Genomic DNA, 23,117 nt, shown 5'->3' on the forward strand with positions numbered 1-23,117 from the left:
AACACTTTTGTGGCACCACCATGCGGCATCATTCTTGGTGCTACGCAAACGAGAACACCAATGTTACAATGAAAGGCAGGATGTCTTCGCCTTGTGTTGATATTGTCCACCACAAGGAGAGATGGTGCTTTGCAGTGCCATTACTGTTCACAACTGATACATGATCTTAGGTGCTCAGACATTTACATACGGATATTGGCACAAAAAAGGATCAGCAGTCCTTGCACGATCACCAGTCGCGGATAAAGTCATTCATATCTTGCAAACAGCATTATAAAACAGCCATGTGTGTTTCATCATGCTGTTCGTAAAGTTACGCATGACTTTATGCATGACTAAACAAGTACTTACTCCTAAACCAAATACACAGGGATATATCACTGAGAACAAAAACTCGCCAGTCGTCCTTAAGTCATTCACACATTGCGAACAGCTTTATGAAACACCCACTAGGTCTCCGTAACATAAAGGTTAGCAATTAATCGCTAATTCGAAAGAAAGATTCTGATTGCTTCCTCGTCAGTCTATTGAGCATTAGCATGAAACAATGATCAGGACAGGTCGTTTCATTTAACGATTAATCGCTAACCTTTGTGTAATACCTGACCCAGGTTTGTGAAACGCCAAAAGAGGTAATCGTTCTACCTATTTCAGGGGTGACGTTTCCCACAATGCATCAACATTTTGTCGTGTTGGTGCAGGAACACCCTTAGCACCACACATAGGCGCTTTGCATGCACACAGACACGCCCAAAGTTGCGGGCATTGAGTAAGGGCATTCCTGCACCCGTGAAGTTTGCAGAAGAGTGGTGCTAAAGGTGTTCCTGCACCGACACAAAAAATTGCATGATACCTACAGAACTATACTTTGGAAACATATGAAATTATTAAGAGGATGTAATTCAGAATTAAGAAAGAGAGAACGTTAAAACAGAAATTAATGTTGTGGAAAAAAACTTGTACTGCCTTTCATGTAATATCAAATAGGTTTGCTAAATACTGAATTTATTTTCAATAAGAGATGCATCATAACTAAATTGAAAGATTTAATACCTTCTTAGGAATGTTTATCAATATCTCTAATATCAGGGTCACACCTTTGTGTACAGAGCTACTCCGTTCTTAATACGCAACTATATCCAGCAATTTGCAACAGGCATGTAATCTAAGGTATCGCAATATTGCGTGTCCAGCCCGTGAGTAGCTCGTATAAAAGCACACAATGTATGAGCTGGATTGCACTGTAGATAATGGCAACTGCAAAGGCACTTGCAGCTGGGAGTGTGCGTGCAACAACACAGCAATACAGGCCAATATACAGATCTGAATGAATTCAAACAAGGTAAATCAGCAGAAAAAATGCAATTCAAGCTCCACAAAGAAGCCATCTTAACTTGCACTTTGTTGCCAGTTTCACAGAAATTGAAACGAGTGTTCAAGCACTCTGAAAATGCCTATGCACTTGAAATACATGTAAAACAAATTACTCCAATTTATTTTACATGTACATCCCTGCATCTGCATTTACATGAAGGCAAAAGCCAAGCCCCATACACAAAGGTGTCACTATAGCTTTAATGCAGTAACAATTTCTAATACACTGCACTGACTACGAAATGAAATAAGGATTAGGAAAAGTAACTCTTTTTGGATAAAACCAAATGGTATAGCCACTCTAAAACACTAGTCTCTTTACCTTTGCTGTCCAGCAGCATTTTTATCAACTGTTGCATTTTGGCAAAGAATAATGCCTTAGAACTATTCCAAAAATTTCAATCACTACCTCAATTAAAATTTTGTAACTTGACATGATTGAATAATGCTCACAAAACACATGCCTTTTCTCTATCAAGTGAATTCAATGTAAAAGTAGGAAAACTCTATCAATCCTAAAGGTGAAAATTAAGATATGAATAAAATGTAATAAAATCAATAATAAAAACTCACCTTAACAATTACAAATCCAATGTTTATAACATAGACCTTCAAATTTCACAGAAGAGATAAACAATATAAATATTGGCAAGAAAATACAAAAGTGGCATGCAGTTGTATTTGCACTTTTTACAATCATCTCTTGAAAGTAATTTTGTATATTATTCACACAAATATACATTAAGTTAACCAATGTTGCTTATTTGCATTCATCTATTTACATTTATATCATACTGTATATTATCTAAACAAATATGAAAAATGTCATATCTTGAATACAGCTACAAAACATAAAAACTAAAAACAAAAGACATTTGTTCTTCACATTCCGAAGCACCTTTGTATCATTTAAAGAGGAGTAGTACATATTACCCCTAACATAAATACTGGCATATTTACAGGGAATGCAGTTGGTAAATACTATCAATGAAGCTATTCAATTAGGTAACTAAATGAAGTATTCCTAATTTGTAGTTGATTGAACCACAGGGAGGCATCATTCTACAGTAGGGTGTGTTTCACAAATAGTTAAGATTGACTGGACTCATGAAGTGCATATTCCTTCAACTAGTATGCATTACATGTATATGGCACACATTCCAGAGCACGATCAAAGCTATTTGGAACTGCGTCAATAACTGCACACAACTAGGAATTCAAGTGCGGCATCAAGTCCATCATAACTGTTGGTAGACACATTCCCAGGTATCACCTCAATTAAACAAGAACATTGGGAGACATTTTACTTCAAATACTGAAATGAAAGGCTATATAAAAAAATGGACTGGTTTAAAACAGACCTTGAGCATTTTCAAACATATCTATCTGGAAGCTGCACACCTTGCCTACATGAACCTTTACTTGGATTCTCCCCTCCTTGATCTAAGCACTCGTCCCCCAACCACAGTAGACTTCTGGGTGGTTGTTTGGTTGGAGGTGAGAGTACTGTCCAACCTCTTGACTGCTTTCAGTTTCATAGCACCCTTACCAATGGCCTTTGCCCCTTTCCTGACAGGGCTGGTCATCAATGGTTGGGTATCTTCATCATCATCCTTCCACTCATAAACATCGATCCCTTCATCCACCTTCTCAGGGCTACCAAGGGTGGGCTTGCTGATCGGTGTCCACTTGTTCCCACTCTTACTCTCAAACTTCACAGGGCCTGTCAACACTGGTTTAGTTTCCAGTGGCCTTATTGCCTCGGTCCAATTGCCAGTTGTGTTGCCAGTAGTGTAGTCTGCCAGGGTCTTCATCGGGGTTGGCTTTGATTTGGTATCCACAAACCAGTTAATGACCCCAAGGTTGCTGGTTTTACTGTTGTCCATGTTCTTGACGGGGCTCACAGCCGATTTGGGAGACTCTTGTGAGCTAGTGCTGTAGGAAGGCTTCATGGGGCTTACCCCGTCCGTCTTTAATGGACTTGTGTGCATGATTACTGACCCACCATAACCCTCATTGCTATTGCTTCTACCATAGCTTACTCGATCTTGACCTGTATCATGACTGGTTTCAACAGGCTTCACATTGTGAAACCAGCTCTTGTTCGTGTTATCGACGTCCTGTTTCTCGAGGGTGTTAACAAAAGGGGATGTAGACGAATGCTCAGCTGCTGCTCCACGTGGGGAGTTCCTTTTGTGCTCTCTGTCATTAGCATGTGTCGCATCTCTTGCTGACATAGCAGGACTGTACGAGGGCGCTGCACCATACGCACCCGCCATCGAGTCTTTCCTTGATTCTCCATCTGATGATGATGATGACATAGAACCACTGTGATTGTCATTACTGTAGCTTGATTCAGCCTTACTGCCATTACCGTTGAACTCGCTCTCCAGGGGTAGTTTCTTCCTTGGCGGGGACAGCTCTTGATCTTCTGATGCACGTTTCCTAATTGGGGTAGATGGCGCTGATTTGGGTTTGGCTGCATCCATTACCGCTTGGATTCCTTCGTCAGTAGGAGGCCACAGCCGATTACCCTCATCGTTCTGCAGGAAGATCATCATAGTTCCATGTGCTGCACGCCAGCTAACACTAGACCTGAATCAAAATTACCAAAAATTTTTTTTCTGATTTAGAAGTAGAATATTTTACTTGCAGTTGGCATAACCTCATGAATATCACCAAGAAGCAATATGATGTATTTTGTAACACTTGGAAACAATTTATTCAGTCATAAGATAATCATGTATGTTGCAAAGGGAACAAAGCTAAATCTCTCATGGGTTTGCTTCAAAACAAGATTGGGGAGATTAAGCAGATGTCACTATTTTAAGTTCTCTTTATTTTGCACTATCCATTTGTGAATAATGACAAGCATGATTGCGTTCATGTCATCAACAACATGGTAATATAGAAGCCATTACTTACTCTGGGACAACATGTTGGTTGCCACTCCGGTATTCATGCTCATAGGCTGGGATGACCTCCTGTCTCCTTTTAAATCTGATGAAAGATACAAATTGCACAAACTTGAATTGTCTATCATTATTTTTATCATAATTGTTACAAGAAAAAGTCAGGAAAAATGATAGAGGAAGAGAGAAAAGAATAGGATTACAGGATTGAAAAAATAAGGAATTGAGGAAAAAAACGTGAGATAGATGGACATAGATTTGACCTTATTTACCAACAGTCAAAGTTCATGGACACATTTTGTAATACTGGTTGTTTCTGCCAACCTTGATACTTGAACAACGTTTCGAGACATAATAAAAATGCATGTTTTAAAATTACTATTTCTTATGCAGAGCTGCAAGATAAGAATACCCTCAACTTGGCCAAAGTTCATGGACCCTAAATGACCTTTGACTGTGACCTGAAACTCAGGCAAGATGAGAATACATGTATTAATTTCCAGGAAAATCATGTTCACTAATCATGGATATCTTTATTCTTTTTATGTTCTTGAAGAATTGGAGTGTATCATTGAGCTATATCAAAAAGCTGTTCCTAAATCAACACATGAATTTTCAAACAATTGGAATGTGAAGAGCATAAACGTCCTGACTTCCAATACAGTGTTAAATGTTTTCTAATCATCTCTTCTAAAATGTGGTCAATGATAGATACTTTGACAGTGTACAAATGTTAGAATATTCAATCTGGGAGCTAATGGCTAAAAAGGCTGATGAATGAAAATGATCAAGATATCAACAAATCTCATAACATTCCTGTGATTTTTTATTACAGCCCCCAAGCCAATTAAATGGATATCCATTCAGCAGCAGGTTAGTGTCTGCTTTTAAATTCCTCCATGTTTCCAAACAATCACATAAAATTGGGCATTCTCCATTCAATATGTAACATATCAATAACAAAGAATTCAATGGCAGTATACAATGGATAACTCACAGAGAGAGTGAGAGTTTATAATTTGAACCATCACATAACTGGGTATACTTTGTGACTTTGATTTTTAACACATTGCCTACCAGAAGTGGATCTTCCATATACAAAATCTATAGGAATTACATGATTCAGAAAGTCAATGGGTTACGTCGGATTACCTGCTGGCTTCAGCCATCTTGAGTCCATTAGTTATTGGATCCCTCCAATCAGGAGTGAAGACAATGAAAGACAGTGGGTCTGTGGTTCTCTCCAACAATTTCTGCATACACATAAATACACAATGTTGATTCATAAATGGAGAAGAACAATATACTTAAATTCAAGGTTTTCTAGCCTGCGGTTATAAATGCATAAATGCAAACAAATAGCATTAGTCCAGGAGGTATATGCAACCTAATAGAAAAACAAATTGAAGGGGGATCCCATGTCTGCGCACCTAACTATTTAACTGAGGATTTAACATAACTTTTTTATTTCACAAAGTTTTCATAATAGTGTTCCTTATATTCTTATAAGTGTGCCGAAAATCTCATAAAATTTATAGAGAAATATGTGATTTTTTTGGAAAAAACCTTGGCAAGTCATTTTCAGATTGAACAAAAAAAAATGTTACCCAGTGTCTACGCACCATTCACTTTACATACACAATTCAGGGATTTGATTAGAAAGGCTGCATTTTTAGGCTGTCACATGAAATGCCTGAAATTCAATATTTTTCCAACATTCTGAGTCAGAGTTTTAAATGAATATTTGTCTACGTATTGCAAGTGCAAAGTCTACTGCATCTTATAAATGCTAATTATATATTACATATTTTGACAATTGTGCAGGCGAATGGACCTTTGCCCTTGTTTATACTTATGCCGGAACAAATCCTTGTGAATATCTTCTTAGTTCTTATCTGATTTTCAAAGAATGTGAAAATTCAAACATTTCTCCATCAAGGTTCCACAAGTGAACAGAATCAAATTCAAAATCAAAATCAGTAAAATTCATGAATATATCACCTTGAGAATATGCTTCTGGTTGCATGTTTTAAAGCACACAGTACATCAATACATCAAATCAAATCTTCCTAGATCCTTTGAAAGTCATTGGCCCAAATTCACACAGGTGGTTGAACCCATGGTTCATGGAGATTTTCTAGATAAATTATGCTTAATTTACTGCCGATACTGAACAGTGGACTCATGAAAAAAAATAGCGTACTTAACCATGGCAACAGGTGTCAATTTGGCGCACTGTGACAAAAGCATGCATCAGTATTGCGCACTTTTCAGCACAAGCGGTAAATCAAGCACAATTACATACAAGAAATCTGCATATATCATGGGTTCAACCAGAGGTCTTTAAAACCATCTTTGTGAATTTGGGCCAATAAGATACTATCCTCACCTCAAAATGAATGATTGTAGCTTCCATGAGTTCCTCTCCAAATGGTGGGTTGGCTTCAAATGATCCACTGAATGGAAAGAAGTCCAAGATTGGCCTGCATATACAACAACAGTAAAATGATATTATCTCCCCTCATTCTCTATTACAGGATTCACAAGGTTGAACACAAAGATTTCTGGCATAGGGCTCAGTACCGTTACACGATGTACAGGGTGCTTTTTAGAAGCACTTGCCCAGTCGGGAAAGTAAATTTATAAATAGTTGGAATATACTTGCCAAAAAATTGGTTTCAATTGCCCCCCAAAAATCCTGGGAAAAAAAAGTTTTGCAGTTTTATAAACCATTGACCTTTTTCTCTCTTTTGACATGAACTGATCTACCTTGTTATTGCATTTCTTTTTCCAAAGTGATTTTATTTTGCCACACATGACCAATTTAAGGTCAATATCATATATCGAACCTAGTTTTGGTCATTCTCCTGTGAGAATTTTGCTGGCCATATTCGGGCAAGTAGTTTTGGTCTTTACTTCAAAACACTTGCCTGACTCTAACTTTTACTTGCCCTGGGCAATTGGGCAAGTGCTTATGTAGCACCCTGTTGTATGATCCACTGTTTTCAAATTTTTGAATCAGACAAATCACATACACAAACACAAACACATAAAAAAAAATCTTATTTCACATTCGAAAATTGTGGCATATCAAATCTAACTGATTAAAAATTTGAAGAAAAAAAATAATACACAGCATATATATAAATTTTGAATGTATTTAGCATTATTTTGCAATAAAGGCCATATTAGTTTCAAATCATAAACAAACTGATGATTGTTCTGACGACACTACAATTTGGAACGCACTAGACTATTTCTCCAACAGGCTTGTGAAACTGTCCAATTGATCTTACTATTTCTGTTTGATTTTGATTTCTGTTTCCATCTGACGCTTACAAGAACCCTCCCTGATTTTTTTTTACATCTACAATATTTTCCGGTGTATAAACGGCGCCTTTTTTCCCACTTTATAATTTTGAAATATTGGGTGCGGTTTATACACAGAAACAACAAAATTTCGTTGGAAAATTGACTATGTTTTGTTGGTAGTATAACTTACATTTGAACCAACAATTATATAGAATATTTAATGTATAATTATTTGTTGGTTACTAAAAATAGGGAGCATATTTTGCGAAGTTTTCTTTGAAAAATCTTCTTTGTAAAGATTGGTTTATATTATTTATTTAACTACTATCAATTTAAAAATGTTTAAAAAAAAACTGATTGTTTTATGATGAAAACTTTTTTTTTCAACTAAAATTGCATGGGAAATGCTCTTTAATAGGCATGTAATCGTAATCGATCGTAATCGGTTAGTAAAAAGGCAATAAATAATGTCCTTTATTCTTTATTTCTTTTGTTTTTCTCTCAATATTAAAAAAAAAAACTTTCCCTTTTATACCATAATTTTGATATTAAAAAATGGCATTTTATGGTCACCTTTTCCTTAAAAAAAACCCTGTTTTTTTTGTAATGAAAACTTATTTTTTTACACCTAAAAAGTGCATTGAAAATGCTTTACAATAGGCATGTAATCGTAATCGATCGTAATCGTAATCGGTTAGAAATTAGGCAATAAAAATGTCCTCTATTCATTTTTTCCCCCTCACTTTCTCTCAACATTTTTGTTTTCTTTTCCCCTTTTCAGACTATAAGTTTGATATACAATACTGCCATTTCATGGTCTTTTTTTTCTTTATTCTACAAAGAAATAATTTATATTCTTTGAAAAATAAAGTTAAAGAATAAAGTAACCATTTTTTAAAATACAAAAATTAGTAATATATCTTTTGGTCTATCAAAAACTGTCAGTAGAATTTGCTCATCTAAATAATTACTAAACTCAGTTTGCCAATTTTTTTTTTTTTAGAGCCTCCCGATTAATATACGGCCGCGGTTTATATTCCGGAAAATAGGGTATTAAATTAACTTTTTTTAATGAAAAGTAGGCTGCACCAAGGTATGAGATGAAATAATGTGACAACTGCCAGACGGTGCATCATAATAGGAAAGTGGACAATGAAAAGAATTTTCTTCACAATGACAACTCTCACCCTCTCGATCCAAAGAAGCTGTCTGTATCGGCGAAAGCTGAACAGTATTGCTTGAAGTAACAATTGAGGGGCGAGGCAAAGCATTCAAAGGTGACTCCAAAGTGTTCATTGATAGCTTTGAAGACTCCTGAGGAAAGGGCTCCTTGAAGATTATGGCCTTCATTCTCTCCTACACCAAACAGGGTCTTCAAGAATGAAAATAGAAAACAGGAACAGGGATCATCATTGGAAAGAACAAGGATGAAAAGACAGAACATGGGCCATCCTATTCACTTTTTTTTACAAATAGATTGAGTTACATGTATCTATCATGACTCTTAAAGAGTTCATTGAGTGCTTTTGAAGACTCCTGCATGCAAAGCTCACTGAAAACCATGGCCTTCACTCTCTCCTACACCAAACAGTCTTCAAAAATTGAAAGGGGATATCATTATTGTTATTGGAATGAATAAATAAAACTACAAAAGGGAGGGTGATTAGACAGAACCCAGCAGGCAGCAAATTAAAATCTGCCACTCATTCTTCCCAACATGATATACAGTCTTCAACTGTCATTTGTGTCATATTTTAATATTAAAATGGATAAACTGCATTGTAGTCTGATGTGCTGAAATGTGAAATGAATTATTTAAAATGAATTATGTATTATTCTAATTTCTAAAAAGATACTGATTTGGTGCTGTCCTCCTTACTTCAGATTTACAATTAACCCCCCCCCCAAAAAAAAAAAAAACACAAAAAAAACAACAATACACCCAATACATTTTAACTCTTATCAGTACAATTTGGATAATAATGGGTATATAACTATCTATAACTAGCCTGTATATTATATTATCAATCTTACATTCATTAAATCATATACCTGATATCTCCTTAGTAAGCACCAAACTCTTGGCAAGAAATTGTGTCGGGTGGGGTCATCTCGGCAGTTGAACTGGTACAAGGCATCCTGATGAGAAATAAGAATGTCGAGAAAACATGAATGTTGATAGATTACAGTAACACTTCAGATTATCTTGTTTGAATATATCAAATGTGAGATTACTTTATCAAGGGATCTAAATTTCATCATTAAATGATTATTTGATTTTTTTTGCTGGTCACAGGGGAGCTTATCATCATAAACTTGCCAGAAATTCAACAGTTACTAAAACAGCAGTCAGACACCTGTGGTTCTCAGCCAATCAAAATCAAGGAAAGTTGTTGGGTCCGACAATTTGTTGAATGACAAAAAATAATGAAATCCTCTCATGAATTTATGATAAGAAAATATCAATTCAAAGGATGAACATGGAAAGAAATAAGAACAACACTGGAATAATAAGTTTACAAAGTACCTAAAAACTAAACAAGTGGAATGCCTCTGGCCGTCTCACCTGCATCACGCGGTTCAATATAGCAGCAGTGCTGACTTTGAATACTACTCTAACTCGCACAAGATGTTCAGTGATACATGGTTACTCTTATGTCCACTTTTTATGAACTAGACCAATAAACTTACAGAGATATGATGGTTATTCACCAAAAAACCCCAACATGGCCAAAGTTCATTGACCTTACATGACCTTTGACCATGATCATGTGACGTGAAACTCAAACAGGATATTCAGTGATACTTGATTACTCTTATGTACAAGTTTCATGAATCAGATCCATAAACTTTCAAAGTTATGATGGTAATTCAACAGATACACCCAATTCGGCCAAAGTTCATTGACCTTTGACCTTGGTCATGTGACCTGAAATGTGCACAGGATGTTCAGTGATACTTGATTACTCTAATGTCCAAGTTTAATGAACTAGCCCAATAAACTTCCAAAGTTATGATGGTAATTCAACAGATACCCCCGATTCGGCCAAAGTTCATTGACCCTAATGACCTTTGACCTTAATCATGAGACCTGAAACTTGCACAAAATTTTCAGTGATGCTTGATTACTATTATGTCCAAGTTTCATGAATCAGATCCATAAATTTTCAAAGTTATGATGGGAATTCAACAGATATCTCCAATTCGGCCAAAGTTCATTGACCCTAAATGACCTTTGACCTTGGTCATGTGACGTGAAACTCATGCAGGATGTTCAGTGATACTTGATTAACCTTATGTCCAAGTTTCATGAACTAGGTCCATATATTTTCTAAGTTATGATGACATTTCAAAAACTTAACCACAGGTTAAGATTTCGATGTTGATTCCTCCAACATGGTCTAAGTTCATTGACCCTAAATGACCTTTGACCTTGGTCATGTGACATGAAACTCTAATAGGATGTTCAGTAATACTTGATTAACCTTATGGCCAAGTTTCATGAACTAGGTCCATATACTTTCTAAGTTATGATGTCATTTCAAAAACTTAACCTCAGGTTAAGATTTGATGTTGACGCCGCCGCCGCCGTCGGAAAAGCGGCGCCTATAGTCTCACTTTGCTTCGCAGGTGAGACAAAAAATTGAACTAATACCATGGTCACATTTGCTCTACGGCGGCTGTACAGCGAGTCGAAAACAGCCGTTTCAACATTTTTTTTGTTCCAATACATATAGGTGGTTTGAATTGAAATTAATAAAATGGCTGTTGTTGACTCGCCGTACGGCCGCCGTAGATCAAATGTGACCAAGGTATAACTTGCAATTCAACACTTGACATGATAGACCCTTTTTTTTGGGGGGGGAGGCTGTCCATCTGCATACCCTGTACATTTGTTGTGCAAAAGCTTCAGTGTATAAGGGACAATATCCACAAAACCTCAATAAGCTGGAAGACAAGTACATTGGTGATGGTACGAAGTCAAGTGAATGTGATTACTAATATAGACAATGGTTCACATTTTTTAAATATAAACAATTTCTTACACAACTCAATACCTTGGGCAATGTCAGGTAGAGAGAAGTGAGTGACACTTACTAGTTTCATCATATGTTGCGTATTGATCTTCATCATCTCTCCCTTATATCTCAGACACGTGACAGAACCTTCTTCATGGACATCTACAGCTGGCAATCGAGGGCTCTGAACCGCCATCTGTATGTTGTAACAACGCATTTTTCTGTCTGATGGCGGTCGTGTGAACGGTGGAGGCTCTATTGCATCAAATGAAATAGAGTTTCATTAAATTTTCAGATTGGCAGAGGAAAACACAATAGTGCACACAATAATTCTTCAAACACTTCAGAAGAGAATGGAATACACTCAGTCCCTTGGTGAATGAATTCAATGTAAATTGGAAGCTTGATTTCATTATCAATTCTTCCTGTTGAATAGTCATCAAAAGGTAATCAATATTATTACAAAAGAAAATACAGGTTTAAATTCGAGATGAATCATGTGAAGGAGATGAAAAAAACAACTTTTATGAATATGAATATGAAATCAAGTATATTGATACACATTGCTGACCTTCAATATGGTGTTCCCTAAGGATGTCCCAGTGTTTCTTCTGGAGCTTAGCGCATGTATCGCAGGACAGGGTGTATACCTTGGCACAGATGTTCTCAATAGAACTTCTTGCTACCTCGCAGAGATGGGGACCACACTGCTCCTTCAGGTAAGTCAGCCGTTTCTGGATAATGAAAATTAAAATATGAAAATTGATTTAATTCAGAATTGGGTGCACATATCCAAATAACAGAATATACTCATGAAAATACAAGTATTTTAATTGTACAAGTTGGACCATGAATCCGGAATTAGAGATTTGTATACAGGTTTTGGACCTTTCAAAGGCAACCTACATAAAGTATTGCAAGTATAGCCATCCGATCCAACACGACTCCTGATAACACTACTACCACTACCATTACTGATACTACCACTAAAACTACTAAGACGACTACTACTACTACTAGTAGTGACTACTTCTATGACTACCACTATTACTACCGCTACCACTTCCACCTTCACTATCACTACCATTGCTTCTACTACTGATGTTTCTACATTACAACCGTAATTACTTTTACTTCTTTCATTTGCTTTTGAAGTTTTCCATTTACCCTATACTTCGATAATTTTCATTCAATGAGTTCTGCCTCTTCTTAAAGTGTTCATCCAGCAGGCAACAAATGGCATTCCCTTTATTACCATGCAACTATGCTTCACCAATCACAGATTTCACACTGATAAATGATTATGTACCATGCACTCGTCAATGGTGCAGTTTGGCTGCTTTCGTAGCCACGTGAAGATATCCTCAGCGTTCCACTTCACCAACTTTCTGCTTTCTGATGAAGCAGGCCTGGCGAGGAGGTAAAGAAATAAAGCTTTCATGACTGGTTTGTAAACACAAACAGGGAAGCATTTCATCGAGGGTCTTGTCAGTGAATTTCACTATTGTGTTTGTGCTCAGCCAACCACATGCAAGGATGTAACATCATCACCGTTCTCAGTCCAAATTACCGACAAGATGCCTCATGAAATATTTCCCCAAGTATTTCAAGAAAGCTACACAAAAATTCTGATAAATAAACAAATGTGGAAAGAGATCGATCTGTTTATTCATGTAATAAACCTTTAAAGACTTCAAATTCACTGGTTGTTCTGGACAATCTAAAAAATTTCAGAGGTATACCAGACAAGGGCACTAATAATTCAAAGGCCACAAAGGCTAATTACCATTCATGGCTATTTCACTGGTCTTGAAAATAGGGGAAAAAATGAGGGGGCTCCATAGTATTTTTGCGGGAATAATTTAGGAGGCAAAATTTTGTAACTTTCGGGGACTACTTTTTTTTTTCATTTCGGGAGCTCCTCTTCCCAGGGGATTCTGTTTCTAAATTTGAGACCTAATTTCTCCACCAAACAATAATTACTTTATGACAATTTTATGACCAAGTAATAATATGACTCATCATCTACAGTGTCAATTATAGCATGAAAATCTCTAAGCTGACAACAAAAAAACTGTTGAAATTATGTTATACCCGTATTCAATAAAGACAAAAACATTTTCTGGTTAAGCAAATTATTCAAGCCAAAGTTTTACTTGTAATATCTAAGGCTATTTTAACTAGATGCAAATGGGTATCGTACCTGGACTGTATCATTTTCTTTGCAGCCTCTGCATACTTGGAAAGAAGTTTCCTGGCAGTAGAATGAAGATTCGGCCTGTACAACCTATAAATTATATAGCATAATATAATTAATTATATTCATAATTACCGAATAATAGCTTCTAATTAAGAAATCTGTTACACATGACAATTTTTGTAAATTGTTCAAATGAAGTATTACAATGATCACTTTGCATTATTTATTCAAAAGAGAAAGAAATGTCATCACTCATTATTCACCATCAATTTTCATCATTCTTTCTGGCTCTATTTGCTTGTGGTGGGCACTAGCATTCATCATATACACATCTTTCCTCAAAAAAAATAATACAAACCATAGATGCAGGAGAACAAGTTCTGTTAAGCCCATACCGAAATTAATGACAAGTCCGTTACTCGTACTTCAGGAAAAGGTACAGATATTGATATGACCATTTATTCATGGAAAAGATGACACTGAGTAACATTCAAATAAAGATACAGGTACTGCTATGAGAGGTAACATTGTTTCTCCAGGCACAAGATATCTTAATCACTACTTACTGAAAGGTACTAAGACTCTCTGGGCCCTGTATGACAAAGAGTTGTGATTGATCCAGTCAACCACAACTATGGAAAGCCTTCAACGTCAACATCTAATATTCATTTTTGTTCAAAATATTTTATAGATACGACGTATACTCATAAATTCAATGTGCTTCTCTTTCTTTACAACGGACATTGCACAAATTTCCTATTCAAAAAAAATTTATGACATTGCTGCATTTCCATGCAGTTAAGACTGATCGGATCGATCATAACTCTTTGCAAGATGGGGCCCTGTCTTACAAAGAGTTGTGATCGATCTGATCAATCATAACTCTGGAAAGCAAACAAAGTCAACATATAAAATGCATGTTGTTCAAAAAAATTTCTAGATATGATGTATATTAATGAATTCATTGATTTGTTGACAATTTGGTGTGTTCTCATTTGTTTACAGAGGACATTTTGCGAATTTCTTGTAGAAAAAATTATGACACTGATGGATTTCCATAGAGTTACGATTGATTGGATCAATCGTAACTCTTTGCAAGATGGGGCCCTAGCCAACATACTTGATTGGAATGTCACTCATGATTTCTCTCATCATAGAAGGTGAAACTGGGTCAGGACACTGGCTTGGTAGCATAGGATCCTTGCCTTTATCCACAACCATCCTTTCAAGTAACCAGCGGTTGAACGATTCACTGGGGGCATTAATACCTAGAGATAACAAAAAATATATATAATATATATCATCAGAAAACATATAGACAGGTTCATAAAATAGTTGCTCCTAGCATTGTGTTCTCAAGATTGACCTATGGCGGGCTTCTCAGTGAAGTGTGTCAGGGCCAGGTTTCACAAACTTGCTTTCAATGAAAATGTACAGTTCTATGAGCTACTGAAGTCATTGTAATCGGTTGGATGTAAGCATGATCATTAGAAAACAAATCATGGTTCATTCTAATTCTACTACATTTCAGAATATATTCTATGATACACAAGTTATAGAATCACAAACCATGGGAGATCAATTTAATATCATAGTACTAAAGCCAAATGAAAACATTGAATATGCCTATTTGTGGCCAGAGAAGCATAAGAACATGTAAATGAATCATACTTTCCCTTTACATAAATCTGAAAAGTTTCGTCTAATTGAATATAAAATCAACCAAACACAACATCAGAACCAAGAATCAATAATGAATATTTAGTAACCAATTACTTATAATATAAGTATAATTGAAGAAAGAGTTACCTCAAATAACTACCATTTGGTATGTTTCCACACAGTAAACAATACCACGAGAATATTACAACAAACCCATTACGCTACACTCAATCATATATCTAATTGACATTTTACTTTGCAAATATCAAGATACACACAGTGGAAGAAAGATCAATATGATTACCTTCTCTTGCCATGCAGAGTTCCTGATACTGTTGTCTCAGCTTACTGACCAACACATTTCTCATCAATTCCATGTCATTGTGTGGTGGAGGCATGGTACAGGGAAATCGCTCTTGCATTGTGACATTTGATTCCAAAGTAAAATCCCAAAACAGGCTGCAAATAGAATAAATATTCAGGACTTAGTGATTTATTTGCATTTCATACCTCTTGTAAACAAAAAATTACTAAAGATTGCAAAATATCATACTAGTGCCTAACCTACAGTGTATCTTTGGTTTGCTATCATGCCATTCATTTGTGGCTGTGTGGACATATATCCCCACAATTAAGACTTCAAATTCAGATTGAAAGAGAAAAAAAAAAGTTTTTTGACAAACATTTAGAAAGAGCAAATTCAGTTGACATTAACTTAGGTGTAAAGGCCCTTCGCATACACATAACAGCGGAATATTCATTACTTTTGGAGTACTTAGATTGAAATCCCCAAATAGAGCTTTACAGACTAATCAGATATTCATACATCAAGATATTCACATTACAATTTTAAGCACACCACCATACCATTAAGAATTCTTCTGATTGTCATGATGCCTGGATAAGATAGAGTTCAATTGATTTTACATCTTTTTAAAGACCACGTACCCTTTAAGCATATCCTTTCTCATAGTTGGACTGAGAGGGTGACCATCCACAGACGACTTCCTTCTGACAGGGGCTAGTCCTGGGGAGCCAGCCGGAAGAGGGGTGGGATGTTGAGCCTTGCCCTCGGTGATCTGAATCCCTAAAGGATCATGCTGAAAAGGACATGGCATTTTGATTATATTGTGATTTGGTGAGAGAACATGGATCGTATGCAGAGGTGGGTTGTATGCTTGAGAGGTGAGGAGTGAGCTACAACTACATCACATGATCAGTATAGAGTACCGAAGTACTGACGTCACAATTTTTTTTTGCATTTCAGCATTCTTGATACCATATTTTGGTAGAGCAGCATGAAAAACACTTTCTACCAAAATTTGGTGGGAATCAGTCACTATGGGACTTAGATATGATCTCATGAATACATTAAAAAAAAAATTTAAACAAGTTCACACCTAGTTACCAATAATACATATAGCATTTCCATTTATTTGAAAGAAGGATAAAAGAGCATTGTAGATTAAATGCCTTGCTTACGGGCATAACTGCCACGGCTGGGATCGAACCCTGGACTGTTTCATGTATAGCCAGGTGCCTTAGACCACTCGGCCACGGCACCTCCATACATAATTAGCCCTATTGAAGTCAACGTAATATTGGCCTGGTTCTAAATGTTAGGAACCAGGCCATATAAATTGACTTCAATGGGGCTAATTATGTATTCATGAGGCCATATCTTGGGGCCCCATGGACCGATTCCCAGCAAATTTGGGTCGTGTTTTTTTTTTAGCATGCTCTGTCAAAATTGATGATGTCACACTTCGGTATTGTACAAGAGCAGAAGTGAGATCGAGTATGAATAAACATACCTTACTGGCTCCAGCTGGGCTTCCAATGGGAGGCATCTCCCACATGGATTGGTTGGTAAACTTGTTGAAGTAGTACCAGCGTTGTTCGCGTTTGCTCCAGAATCGACGCCATCCCTTTTGAAGTAGTTCCATGGGAAGATCATGGGAAGGGTCCGGGCTATGGGGCATCTGAGAAGGAGGAGATGTGGCACCTGCAAGTTTGGAAATGAATAAGAAAAAACAAGGAAAGCAAAAAAAAAAAAAATAAATGAATAAATAAACGAATAAAACAACTAGTCTTTGACTTTCAAGGCTATGAACACGTTAAAAGTGGAATTACAGTGCATTGTATCCATGGTGGTGTGTATCACATTGAAGTTCATGAAACATTTAGAGTACTGTAGACTATCATTTTCATTGCAACTATTCTGATAACATCTAGGTAATGAAAACCTCAACATTTACACTCGAGGTAAATGCAAAACAAATAAAAGATGGTTACCAGAGATGTTTGACTGATGTGGCTGCTGCTGATGCGGATGTGGAGGTCCTGCTGACTGGTGTTGCCCATGGTGTGCGGGAAACTGCTGAAACGGACTCTGTTGCTGGCCGTTGCCCTTGCCTGGAGCAACGGCTGGACTCTGGGGCACAGGAGTTTTAGGCTGTGGGGATGACAAGTGAGGTGCAAAATGGTGTCCAATAGACTGCTGCCTCACACTGACAGGTGGCAAGGTGTGCCTGTTGGACCCTTGTTTTGACATGTCCATGATGCTGATCTGGGGGCGAGAGTAAGAAAGGAGCAAGGGCCACTTCTCAGTTACAATGTATAAATCATAGAGGTTACTTCTTCCTGAGAAGAAAATAAATGACTACTCATATATTAAAGGTATATATTCATTGATCAAAATTATTGAGTGATCAGCAAATCATCTCTTTAATATATTGATGCATATATCTGGAAACTATTATGAAGAAATTACCTTATCACCCACCCAATTCTTTTAATGTATAAAATATCTCTCTCTTCTCTAAGTTATGGTTTCGGCCTTTGGGAACCCAGCCTTTGAAAGGCACATGCTGGCTTAGCTTAGAGGACTCTGTGATGTAAAATGATAAAAAAATAACCTCACAACATATTCTTATATTTTTTCAATTTTCATTTTGTATACTGTGCAAGTATCTTTCAATTTGAATTGTATGTTGTATGTTTTTAATGAGAATTTGAAATGCAGGGGCAGCAGAAGCACCTCAAAACAATTTTAAAATGTTCCTGATCATCTGATTAGTAATCTGAGACATTTACGACTTCTATTTGGTTTGTTTCCCTTTCCGCCGTTTTCTGAATGATACATAATTCATATTTATTTTTGGAGAACGGGATTTCATAATAAAAGGTATATGAAATACATTTTTACTTGTTAGCACCTCAAATCAATTTTAAAAAGTTCCTGATTATCTGTTTAGTAATCTGTGATATTTACAACTTCTATTCTGTTTTGTTTTCCTTTCCCCCAATGTCAGATTGTCTCAATAATACATCTTTTATATTTCTTTTTTGAGAAAGGGATTTCATGACGAAAGGTATATAAAATACTTTACTTGCAAGCCTCTCAAAACAATTTAAAAATGTTTCTGATCGTTTGATTAGTAATCTGAGATATTTACGACTTCTATTCTGTTTTATTTTCCTTTCTGCCGTTGTCTGAATAATGCCTCACCTATGTTTCTTTCTGGATGACGGGAGTTCTATAATAATGGAAGGTACCGGTATATAGAATATCTTTTCACTTTTCAGCACCTATGATTTAAAATGTTCCTGATTGTCCGATTAAGCAGTGCGCACACACGCCCATGTGATGTGAGTGCACGTTGCACGCGCACGTAACGCAGCGCTAAATTTGAGTTCGAAAATCATTAAATTTCGGAAAATGTGCCATGTGTAATTCTGTAGATCTAGGTCTATGTGTACTTTGCGAGGGTCCTGAGGCAAATGAAATGGCTTTGCCAAGGCGCAAGGGCAGGCCCAAGTAGTAGCTATGTGCGAATACGGGGCATCGCGAGCGCTGGTTTTGGTGGCACGGTTTTCGCGCGGGTTTTGCTACGAGTGGCATCGCCTCTGTCTGGGGCGGCTCATTGAAAATGGGGTTTAATGCGCATGCGCACATAGTAGGTGCAATCTCGTGCCTTTTAACAGACAGCTGAAGATGTGCTCTTTCTGTACATATAAGTTTCAATGTGGATACTCGCCTGTAAAGTGTGGATATCGGAGCTTGAAAGTTCATCAAATTTTTGGACGCGGAAATGTTCGAAATTTTAAAATGGTAAGTAAAACAAGAATCCGATTAGGTATACAATTTGACTGGAAATATATCTGAATTATCAAAAAATCCAAACTTACGCGATTCTGACGCTGCGCAGTCCAGATATAAGAGATGCCAGCTACCCTTGTCACAGCCGGTCTCTCGGCAGTCGAGCTGCCCGATGCGCCTGCGTTTGGCAGGGCGATGCTACCCTTGTCACAGCCGGTCTCTCGGCAGTCGAGCTGCCCGATGCGCCTGCGGTTGGCAGGGTGATGGGAGCGGTCGATAGTGAGTCGTTCATGCTGGATTGAACTAGATCGTAAATTGCTTACTTGATGATTATGTTGTGCCTTTTTTGGGAAATCTCTGTCATTATACCGTAGATAATTATTCTGATATTGATTTTAATACATACATTTGTCACAGAAAGATTTTATCATCCCAAGGTTATGTGACTCAAGTCAAGAGTCTAGTCTAGGTGGTTGATTATCGTTTCATTTGGAAACTGGATTTGCTTTTGACAGTGGAATATCAATGTTGACTTTTCTAAAATTAAATTCATGGGTGGAAATCCCAGGGGGACACGTCCCCCTACCCAAAATAATAGGGGGACATGTAACAATAATACATTTTTTTTTTTCTTTTTTTCTTTTTTGGTCAAACTTTTTGGGGTTAAAATGACCTTACAACAGTTTGGGGATAAACTTTTTTTTTTTAACTTGTCAGAGTTGCCGGCATCCATAGGCGGCGAAAGCTGGGGGAAGTGTACCCCCCCCGCCCTTAATTTGAGGTGGGGGACGATCCCCCCCCCCCACCTCAATTTTTTTTTTTGATAACCTTTTTTTTTTTCTTTTCTTTTTTTGCTTGTCAAATTTAGTTTTCTGCGTCCCCCTATAATTTTTGGTTGATAACCTTTGGTGTATTTTTTTGATTATCAAAATAATTTGGTGGTCCCCCCTAAAATTGTTGGCTTTCGCCGCCGATGCCAGCGTCCCCCTACCTTTGGGGCCAATTTCCGCCCATGATTAAAATGCAAAAAATTTGTTGTTTAATTTTTCACTCTCAGAGGAAATATTTCACTTCCACATGGCTCTATTGTCTATTTTTTTTTCTATGTTATTCATTTTTTTTCTATTTTATTATAATTATTATTTTTTTTCAAGAAGGGTGCAGGGGGGGGGTTGTGTTCATAAGTTGAAATGGGGATGGGATTTGTATAAATTTTTGTGTCACTTTTGTTCTCTTGTTTTGAGTGTTGGAGCTTTGATGCCTGTTTTTGTTGCTGTTCAGAGCTTTATTTATGTGCAGTGATTTCACGCTAGAATATGAACTTATTTTTCATAAAAAAAGGAGTGCTCGAACATGGCCTTTGTTGTAATCATACATATCTAAGAAATGCATATATTAAAGCTTAATTTTTATGTTTCCTTCTTGATACTTGAATTACATGCAATGCTACATCTTTACACCCTCAGACTCTGCTGCTCATCCTTCCTAAAAAAATTGTAATCGAATGCCCACGGTCTCCAAAATGAAAGCTACATTATCCATCTATAAACAAATTGTTGAAACAATAAAATACATAAAGAATTGGTGAAACAATCAAATACATCAGAAAAGCACACTTGTATTTTTATACCATACAAAGTACATGTACAAAAGGAATATTTTTCATTTGTAAAAAAAAGACCCCATACATACATGTACACAATACTAAAGTTGAAAAAGAGCTAATTGTAATTTATATCAGAAAAACAAAGAAATACATTAGAAATTACAAAAACAATACTTTAAACTAATTTATTTAGGAAATTATCTACATGATGCTGTTTTGATGCCAACTAAATTATATACAAATTATCTCTCATTATCACCTTCATTTGGCAAAAAAAAAAGAGGCGAGTAATTGTAATTTGCATAATTAATTAGAATTAATTAAAAGAAATTATTTTACACATAAGAAGAAAAATTACCAAGTGAAATGATTACACATCAATTGAGTTTTCTTTCACCTTTCCATTGATACCTAAATTACTTCAAAGGGCTCAAAAACAAAGAAGTTAGAGCCCGTTGAAGACTTGGGTTAAAAATGGTCACAAAATGGTCACAAAAATCGGTTATGCACTCCATTGACTTTACATTAAGACAATGACCACAAATTTGGATAAATATGCGCGACTTAAACTGGAATAACTTTATAATTTCTTGATGAAAATTTGAGTTCTTGGTATCATTTGAAAGGTCTTTTTAAGGGCTTTCAAATGATACCAAATTCATTGAGATTTGAGGATTTTCATTTTTTTTGTCACATACCTACAAGTTGCTAAGTTCATTCACGTCACTCAGTCATCACATTAATTTGTTCTCTTCCCAGCATACCCAGGGCTGGCTCCGGGTTTTATTTTCCATTAATGCCCTAAATCAAATTTTATGATGAACGCCGAGCTGACCGCGATCATCCTCATCGTAGGCCCGCAGCGTTTGGCCGAGCCCGAGGAGCTGACCCGGAGTCAAGCGAGGCCGAGGGGAAATACGCCCTGCGCCGACGGGGCTCGGCGTCAAGGCAAAATAATAACACTTCAAATTGACCTGGGCATTTTTTAAACACCGATAATTCAACGACAAAAGACTTAAAATCATTTAAATATATGACAAAACATGCTTGAGATGTTCAACATTAAGAAATTACCTCAAAAAAGATGAAATTAGCTCTGAGTCATTGAGAAATCAGAGGTTTTATTCAAAGTTGATTTGATGTGTGACGCTCACTGAAACGGCCATTTTGGCAAGCTTACGCAATGCATGATGGGAGATCCTGAGTTTGGATAAGCAACCTCGTTTCCAAAATTTATTTCCTCGTTGCAGTACATGTACTAAGTACATACCAGCCCCCCCCCCCCCCCGGGGGGGTGGACGTTTCATCAACATTTTCATCTGACAAGTAGTCAAAGCCGACAACTTCCCTTGATTTTGATTGGCTGAGAAGCACTGTTACTATGCTAATTAACTGTCGGATAAAACAGGACTTGTCGGATAAAACATCAGACAAGTTCTTTTATGATACCCAGTAATTAACGTTAGGCCTACTGTGGATTTTGGATGCTCGCCCGAGGGGGCCACTTACATTGACGAGTGGATACCATGCGCGACCAAAAAAAAAGGGGGAAAAGGATGTCTTTTTCAAGATAGGGTACGTTACGTACGTAACGTGATAAGGGTGTCAAAAACACAAAAATAGTGAAAAAGGGGTATCTATTTTGCTAAGCTACGTGTTTAGGGTCAAATTTTCGGGGATGATAAAACATAATTAAAATGTTTTATACAGGATGTCATTTTTGCCCGAACATTACACCACGTGTTTAGAGTCCGATTTGCGCGTATTGTGGAAGCCGGTGGGGTCGTACTAAACCAAACGGTGTGTAAAGGTAAAATCAACGATCGACGGACCCGACATAACAATCATAGTATCGCTGTACTAGTTTAGGGGTTCATTTCGGGAATACTTGCCAAGAGTATAGTTTTGTTTCCAATACTTGTTAAGGGTA

At 36.8% G+C, this 23,117-nt stretch overlaps 1 protein-coding gene across 1 annotated transcript; it reads right to left on the reverse strand.

Moving 5' to 3' along the window:
- Positions 1-1,838: 1,838 nt before the first annotated feature.
- On the reverse strand, positions 1,839-22,359 carry LOC121407566 (mRNA (2'-O-methyladenosine-N(6)-)-methyltransferase-like). The gene is made up of 16 exons (XM_041598705.1): positions 22,262-22,359; positions 17,775-18,048; positions 17,294-17,484; positions 16,428-16,579; positions 15,784-15,938; positions 14,938-15,085; positions 13,821-13,904; positions 12,927-13,026; positions 12,189-12,351; positions 11,697-11,872; positions 9,651-9,737; positions 8,786-8,970; positions 6,676-6,769; positions 5,439-5,539; positions 4,300-4,374; positions 1,839-3,969 (listed from the first exon to the last, which is right to left on the reverse strand). Exons 2-16 carry the CDS (start codon positions 18,037-18,039, stop codon positions 2,793-2,795), a joined length of 3,153 nt encoding a protein of 1,050 aa, XP_041454639.1. The 5' UTR covers positions 18,040-18,048; positions 22,262-22,359; the 3' UTR covers positions 1,839-2,792.
- Between the last annotated feature and the right edge of the window lie 758 nt (positions 22,360-23,117).

This window comes from Lytechinus variegatus, chromosome 2 (genome assembly GCF_018143015.1).
Source record: "Lytechinus variegatus isolate NC3 chromosome 2, Lvar_3.0, whole genome shotgun sequence".
In the NCBI taxonomy this organism is placed as follows: Eukaryota; Metazoa; Echinodermata; class Echinoidea; order Temnopleuroida; family Toxopneustidae; genus Lytechinus; species Lytechinus variegatus.

Excerpts from the sequence above, each read along its gene's own strand:
- LOC121407566 (XM_041598705.1), bottom strand. The coding sequence starts at position 18,039 with ATGGACATGTCAAAACAAGGGTCCAACAGGCACACCTTGCCACCTGTC. Across the intron at positions 17,485-17,774 it reads ACATCAGTCAAACATCTCTG|GTGCCACATCTCCTCCTTCT; the intron begins GTAACCATCTTT and ends CCAAACTTGCAG. Across the intron at positions 5,540-6,675 it reads CTACAATCATTCATTTTGAG|AAATTGTTGGAGAGAACCAC; the intron begins GTGAGGATAGTA and ends ATGTGTATGCAG.